At 38.4% G+C, this 8516-nt stretch overlaps 1 protein-coding gene across 5 annotated transcripts in view; it reads left to right on the top strand.

Annotated features, from left to right (window-relative positions):
• Window positions 1–8516, top strand: part of UTRN (utrophin) — a 591543-nt gene that overhangs the window by 262791 nt on the left and 320236 nt on the right. For all 5 annotated transcript variants that reach the window (XM_062186881.1, XM_062186876.1, XM_062186879.1 and 2 more), the window contains exons 42-43: window positions 1829–1979; window positions 7268–7443. In XM_062186881.1, coding sequence (XP_062042865.1) covers window positions 1829–1979; window positions 7268–7443 — 327 coding nt within the window. The remainder of the gene's footprint in view (window positions 1–1828; window positions 1980–7267; window positions 7444–8516) is intronic.

Raw genomic sequence — 8516 nt, forward strand, 5'->3', positions numbered from 1 at the left:
CCAGAAAACTCCCATCGAGTGACTCATTCCTCAAATGCCCACAATAACTAGGGCTTGGTAGGTGCTGGAGCTGGGAACCAAGAACAAAATCCAAGTCTTCCACATGGGTGTCAGGGACCCAGTCACTTGAGCCATCACCTGGTACTTTCCAGAATATGCATCAGCAGGAAGTTGGAAACAGGAGCTGAGCTAGGACTCAAATCCAAGAGCTCTAATTTGGGATGCAATTGTCTTAACTGCTAGACCAAATAGCAGCCATAGACTGATCTCTTTTTTTAAAAGGTTTATTTTATTTATTTGAAAAGCAGAGTTACAGAGAAAGTTTGAATCAGAGAGAGAGAGAGGTCTTCCATTTTGCTGGTTCACTCCCCAAATGACCGCAATGGCCAGAGCTGAGCTGGTCTGAAGCCAGGAGCTGCTGGACTCAAACTGGCACCCATATGAGATGCCAGTGTTGCAGGTTACGGCTTTAACCCGCTGCGCCACAGCACCAGCCCCTAGACTTATCTTTTAATTCCATTTTCCATGAATGTTTTGAAGTATCCCCTTATTATCTGCTTGGGATGCCATACCTAGATATCACAGATTTTATAACTTGAACAGCAGACATTGGTTTTTCTCACAGTTCTGGAGTCTAAAAGCCCAAGACCAAGATGCCAGTAAGGTTGGTTTCTGGTGAGGCCTTTCCTAGAGCTTGCAATGGGATGCCTTCTTTTTTTTTTTTTTTGACAGGCAGAGTGGACAGTGAGAGAGAGACAGAGAGAAAGGTCTTCCTTTTTGCCGTTGGTTCACCCTCCAATGGCGGCCGTGGCCGGCACATCACGCTGATCTGAAGCCAGGAGCCAGGTGCTTCTCCTGGTCTCCCTTGCGGGTGCAGGGCCCAAGGACTTGGGCCATCCTCCACTGCACTCCCGGGCCATAGCAGAGAGCTGGCCTGGAAGAGGGGCAACCGGGACAGAATCCAGCACCCCGACTGGTACTAGAACCCAGTGTGCTGGCGCCGCAAGGCGGAGGATTAGCCTATTGAGCTGCGGTGCCAGCGGGATGCCTTCTTGCTCTGTCCTCACATGGAAGAGCTCTCTGGTATCTCTTCTCTTCTAATGAGATCATCAGTGCTTTAAGATTAGGATTCCACCCTTACAACCACATTTAGCCTGAATACTCCCTTTAGAAGCCTTGTGTCTAAATACTGTCACCTTGAGGATTAGGGGTACAACTTTGGTGGAACATGGTTAAATCTGTACCAAGAAGATAATGGAGCACAAATAAATTTTGAATGGTTATGGCCTTTTGCGTTTTGTTCTAGTTGAGGACTAAATATTCTGGCAACAAACAATACATTTTTTCCCCTAAGGGAATGGAGTAACTAATTACATTTAATATTTTATGGAATTTAAGTATTAAGTGCCTGAAGTTTGCAGGGTTAACATGTCTGCAGCTAATCAATCTTGATTTTCCAAACCTGAGAAAGCTAAATATTTTCTGTTAAAAAGCTGCGTTAATGTGTACTGAGAGAGAGAGAGAGTGTGTGTGTGTGTGTGTATGTGACAGAGAGAGAGAGAGAGAGAGAGAGAGAGAGAGAGAGAGAGAGAGAGGATAGATGGTGATGTCTGCAGATCGCTGTGCTCTTGGTATGATGCCCATTTTTATAAAGAGAATTATTAACTGTAACCAACTATTAAAATTGGTCTTATAGATCACTGAGCTGTGAATTCACTCATTTGGAGACTTTCAGTTTCAATGAGATTTGAATTTCTGTTTCAGAAAATAATGCTAGGCAACCTTAGAAAGTTTGGAGACCTATTTTATTTTGTTTGTTGTCCTCTAGCTGTTTGGATAGGGCTGTGGAAGAATGGCGACAGTTTCATTGTGACCTTAATGACCTTACTCAGTGGGTCACAGAAGCGGAGGAGTTGCTGGTTGATACCTGTGCTCCTGATGGCAGCCTGGACTTAGAGAAAGCCCGGATGCATCAGCAGGTGAGTGTGTCCTGTCCCAGGAGGGGATCTCAGAAGCGCTTTCTTCCATATTTAGCATGTAGCTGCTGGCACAGATTTCAGACGTCAGCACCAAGTTGTGAATTTGTAATTTTGGTTCTAGTTTACTTTCCAGTTTCAGAGATTTAAGACAAATTGGTCGTATATGATTTTAAAGAAATTTAAATAGAAAATACTCTTTAGTGGCCAGTGTGAATTTTTTTTAAACTTATATTCAGAATAGCATTTGTAAAATTTTGTACCCAGATCTGTATCAAGCACAAAAATATATATGCATACCTCGTCTCTGTTTTCTGTACTTATATATGCTTAGGCATCTCAGTTTTTTCTTTGTACCATTGATAATTATTACAAAAAGTAAATTATTCTTGGCTTTTGTGGGGCAGCTGCTCATGTAAGTCTAATTCAGTCTCAGGAAAATATGACACAATAGCTAAGTCAGCTTGGATAATCATTCTTTAAAAAACAATGGTGGGGAGCAAATAAAATTTTACCATTGTAAAAACCTTTTCTCTTTCATTAAAATGTTAAGATGTTTTTAATGCTTTTTAAAAATATATCTTATATGGAAGCTTTGTGAGGAATTAGAGAATATTCATAAAATGTTAAGCCATTTTTCATATTTTTGTAGTTATAGATAAATGTTGAAATTTGACTTTAAAATATCCCTTTTTTCTGTTACCTGATGATTTTCAGACAGTGAAGCAATGTCTCCAGTGAGAGGCACACTGAAGCTTATTTATATATGGCAGGCTATATTTAAGAGATGCTTTTATATATTTATATATATGTATATATACATATATATATATTTAAAAGAGATATTTTGAGCACTTCTTTGGATGAAGAGAAGCAATTCACTTACTCAAACATGACTGATGCTCATGCTTCAATATGAACAGCTGTTAATTTGTTTTCTTTTCTGTTATTAGATTGTCCTATTTCTCTTTATTATGTTTGATGACATTCACGAGATTGGGATAGATTTCTTTTTTTTATTTTTATAGATTTACTTTTTTTAGTTGTTCATTTTTATTTTTTTCCCCAGACACTATAAACTTCGTGCATTCATAAATACAACTTTAGGAACATGGTGATTCTTCCCACACTCCCACCCTCATCCTCCTGCCTCTCCTATTCTCATTCTTATTTTTTTACTAAGATCTATTTTCAATTAACTTTATACACATACGACTAACTCTATACCAAGTAGAGTTCAACATAGTGTGAAATTTAAAAAAAAGCAACTGTTCCCCAACAGTTGAGACAAGGACGGTTCAAAGTCATCACTTCTCAAAGTGTCAATTTCACTTCTATAGATTACATTTTAGGTGCTCTATTAGTTACTACAGATCAGGGAAAACATATTGTGTTATTCTTTTGGAACTCACTTATTTTACTAAGTATAATGTTTTCCAATTGCATCCATTTTGTTGCAAACAACAGGATTTTATTTTTTTTTCCACTGTGTAGTATTCCATGGTGTATATAATCCATAATTTCTTTATCCATTCTTCAGTTGATGGGCATTTGGGTTGAATCCATACCTTAGCTATTGTGAATTGAGCTGCAATACACATGGGAGTACAGATAACTCCTTCATATGGTGATTTCATTTCCCTTGGATAAATTCCCAGGAGTGGGATGGATGGATCAAATGTGTACATCTGATTCAGATTGCTGAGGTATCTCCATACTGTCTTCCACAGTAAAAGTACTAAATCACATTCCCACCAACAGTGGATTAGAGTACCTTTTTTGCCACTTCCTCACCAGCATTTTTTGTTTGTTGATTTCAGTAGGAAAGCCATTTTAAAGGGGGTGAGGTGAAGCCTCATTGTGGTTTGGATTTGCATTTCTCTGATGGCTAGGGATCCTCAGTATTTTTTCATGTGTCTTTTGGCTATTTGGATTTCCTCTTTTGAAAAATGCCTCTTTAAGTCCTTTGCTCATTTCTTAACTGGATTGGTTGTTTTGTTGCTGTTGAGTTTCTTGAACACTTTATATATTCTGGTTATTAATCCTTTATCAGTTGCATAGTTTGCAAATAATTTCTTCCATTCTTTCGGTTGCTTCTTCACTTTGTTGAGTGTTTCTTTTGCAGTGCAAAAGCTTCTCAATTTAATGTAATTCCATTTGTCATTCTTGGCTTTGATTGCCTGTGCTTCTAGGGTCTTCTGCAAGAACTCTTTACCTGTGCCAATGTCTTGCAGGGTTTCCCCAATGTTTTCTAATAATTTGATGGTATTGGGTCATAGTTTTAGGTCTTTGGTCTACTTTGAGTGAATTTTTGTGTAAGATGTAAGGTAGGGGTCTTGCTTCATATTTCTGCATGTGGAATTCCAGTCTTCCCCTCAGCACTAGTTACAGTGACTTCCTTGTTCTAGGGATTGATTTTAGCTCCTTTGTCAAAGATAAGTTGGTTATAGATGTGTGGGTTGATTCCTGGGATTTCTCTTCTGTTTTATTGGTCTATCCATCTGTCTTTGTGCCTGTACCATGCTGTTTTGATTATAATTGCCCTCTAGGATGTCTTGAGATCTGGTATGGTGATGCCTCCGGCTTTTTGTTATATAAGATTGTTTTAGCTATTTGGGCTTTCCTGTGTTGCCATATGAATTTCAGCATCATTTTTTTCTATATCTGAGAATAATGTCCTTGGTATTTTGATTGGTATCACATTGAATCTGTATATTGCTTTAGAAAGCATGGACATTTTGATGATATTGATTCTTCCAATCCATGAACATGGAAGATTTTTCTATTTTTTTGTATTTTCTTCTTTTTCTTTCTTTAATGTTTTGTAATTCTCATAATAGAGATCTTTGATGTCCTTGGTTAAGTTTATTGAAAGGTATTATTTTTTTTGCAGCTATTGTGATTGGAATTAATTTTAGATGTTCTTTCTCAGCCATAGTAGTTTGTATATACAAAAGCTATTGATTTTTGTGTGTTGATTTTATATCCTGCCACTTTACCAAACTCTTCTATGAATTTCCATAGTCTCTTAGTGGAGTTTTTTGGATCTACTATATGTAGAATTATGTCATCTCCAAATAGGGGTAGTTTGACTTCCTCCTTCCCAATTTGTATCCCTTTAATTTCTTTTTCTTGCCTAATGGCTCTGGCCAAAACTTCAAGGACTATATTGAGTAGCAAAGGTGACAGTGGGTATCCTTGTCTGGTTCTGGGTCTCAGTGGAAATGCTTCCAACTTTTCCCCATTCAATAGGATACTGGCCATGGGTTTGCCATAAATTGCCTTGATTGTGCTGAGGAATGTTCTTTCTCTACCCAGTTTATTTAAAGTTTCCTTCATGAAATGATATTCTATTTTATCAAATGTTTTCTCTGCATCTATTAGGTAATCATATGTTTTTTTTTTCTTCAGTTTGTTAATGTGATGTATCACATTGATTTGTGAATGTTGAGTCATCGCTTCATACTAGGTATAAATCCCACTTTGAGTGAATTATTCTTTCTGATGTATTGTTTTGTTCCTTTGGGGGCATCATGTTGTCTTCCTTATTCTTGTTTCTTGAATTTCTGCATTTATTTTTTAGGATTTGTGGAGATACTTGTTGGTTTTATTTTTCCCTGTGATGACATTTTGCACACTATATATGTATATAATTTTAATTTGTCAATACAAATTTATTTAAAAAGTAGAAAAGATATCAGAAAAGAGAATTTTTGGGTTGAGGATTGGGGACATAAGGGGTAACCCCTGTTGGTATGGTGAAAATTAGAATAATCCTGATTTGTTGAGAAGCTAATTGGCTGGAGCTGCACCAATTTGATGTCAGGAGCCAGAAGCTTCTTCCATGTCTCCCACACTGGTGCAGGGGCCCAAAGACTTGGGCCATTTTCTACTGCTTTCCCAGGCTTAGCAGAGAGCTGGATCAGAAGTGGAGCAGCCAGGACACGAACTGGCACTTATATGGGATGCCAGCACTGCATGGGTGGCTTTACCTGCTATGTCACAGCACTTGCCCCTATACTCTATACTAAGTAAAGTGTTCAACAAATAGTATGAAAAAAAGAACATTTTGGTATATTCTTCTGTGGCTTAGTAGAGTGTCTGCTTTTTCAGCGAATACCCAGAGATGTGTGCTGGATATGGCCTGTGCACTGTGTTTGACCTGGGCACTGTGTTCAGTGCTCCGGGGTGAGGGGAGTGTCCAAAGTGACAGCCAAGTTGGGTATCATACATCTCCTCTTTTTTTTATTATTAGAGGTGAGGATTTGATCTGCTCTGTTGTTTTAGTCTCACATTCATCTCTTTTCTTCCAAGGAGACCAGTGCCTGGGCGCTAGCCCCTGTGGGTGCAATACTCATCTTTGCTTCCACAAGGACCTCACAAAGGATCTATGCAGTCCTCAGTGTGAGCATGGATCCCTCTGATTGCTCACCAAGCAATCAGAGAGCCCTGAGCTCTCTGGACCCAGACATACCCTGTGTCCTCCCATGCAGCCACAGTGCTTCCAAATTCTGTCGCAATCCACAAAGCTTCCACAGTCACCAGTGCCCAGCTCCCTGTCAGTGCTCCCAGCCAGACTCAGCAGTCTCCTCTTAGCTGGCTGCTGGGTGCGCAGTGTATTTCCAAAATCGCTGGGACCCAACCCGAACTCATGCCAGGCTCTTCCCACACTTTATTGCCAGTGGCTTGGCCTCTGCAGTCTGATCTCACCTCACTCTCCAAAGCTGGTGCTGACGTTTTTGGCTGCTGGGGTTCTGAGTTGTGTGCATCCACACCCTCCACAAAGAGCCATGGTGTCTCTCTAATTTGCTTGGAGTTTCCTCTGCAGTTTTCTTCCTCTCTCCTGAGATTGTAATTCTCCTCCCCCATTTTTTAAACTATCTCCTCTAGACTAGAGCAGTAAGCTCCCTCCCTATTCCCACCATCTTTGAATCTATCCCGGGGTTAGATTTCTAAGTAGATTTCATTAAGTGTGTTTTTGAAATGTAATTGAATTTTTTTTCTTTTAAAAATAATTTTATTTTTTACTGACATATAAAAAATAGTACACTTTTATGGGATACCATGTAATGTTTCTATAGATGTATACACTGTAATTTCTAGTCAAGACAGTCAAATATATCCTGAAACATTAATAAATTACAAAAAATGCCTTTTTTATGAACATAAACTGTTCTAATGATTTGTTTCCCAAATTCTTAGATTAATGCCACACTACTCGTGTGGACCCCTCATGTCACAACAGGGTAATTGAATAACAGAATTCATCTGGAATGGGGCTTTTCTTTCAGGAACTCGAAGAGGACATCGACAGCCACCAGCCCAGGATGGCAGTGCTAAACCGAACTGGGGACGGGATTGCCCAGAAACTCTCCCCGGCCGATGGAAGCTTCTTGAAAGACAAATTGGCAGGCATAAACCAACGCTGGAACACAGTTGTTGGAGAAGTGAGGGACAGACAGCAGAGGTAATTTAGCTGTGATCATTTGTGGGCACAGGGTCAGCATATTTTGCATAGAATTTCAATACAATCCAATGAATTTAAAGTTCTTATATAGTCTTGTACAGTAATAGGAATGATGACATATAACAAGGAAGTTTAAAAAGTTTGTGGAAAATGGAATGAAGTATTTGAAATTCATGCATAGTTTTTTCATGATTTTTTTTAAAGTTCTCTCATCTGTAAAAATAGCTTATTCCTGTTATTTCTGGAGGTTTATTGTGCTGGGTGATCATGATGGGAACTTGACGTGGTGAAAGAACACACTGGATTTGCTGGGGTCTGGCTTTGGAGTCAGGCCTTCATCTTCCTTGTTTACTGGAAGAATCTATATTAGTCACCCCCTCTCATTAGATTGTCTTACAGGTTGTATCTGTAAAAGTCAGTACTTGATAAACAATAGCTCCCCATCTATGTAGTATCATAAATATATTATTATTTATTTTTATAGTAGATTATGGCCCATATTTTATTAATCTTCTGGTTGCAAACATGGTTGATTTCCAGAGAATAGTATATATCTTATGTATTTAGGATTATATGAAGTGATTTTCTGAGATAGTCAAGATTTGATGAATGATTTTTTTTCTTGTTGGAAACCATCCCATTAATGATATTTTGTAGGTTTTTTTCCTGGCTTTTCTTAATTTGGATTAAAAATTCTAAGATTTTTTTTCTGCTAAGATGATGTGTTATTTCAGTGAAAATGTATTATTTTGTTAAAGGCTACTCAAATCCTTAATTAAGTTCAGTAATAGGATATGACATAAAAAAATTCAAGTCTTAAAGTGACCTATGACTACCTTTTATAAAAAGCCTGTTATCTGGGTGTTTTGGTGAAAGACAAAAATGTGTATGTTTTGGTTGAGAAATGATGGTGTAAGTGGAGAGAGCATTTGGTCCCAGCATGTATTTCCTCATTTGTCCTCACAACTACAAGTCAAGGAGACTATTAGACCCATTGTACAGCTTTGGGATCTGAGATTTCCAGAAGAGAGGTAAATAACTTCCTAGGTTCTCAAAGGAAAGTAAGTTAACTT

This window comes from Lepus europaeus, chromosome 3 (assembly GCF_033115175.1).
Source record: "Lepus europaeus isolate LE1 chromosome 3, mLepTim1.pri, whole genome shotgun sequence".
Lineage (NCBI taxonomy): Eukaryota > Metazoa > Chordata > Mammalia > Lagomorpha > Leporidae > Lepus > Lepus europaeus.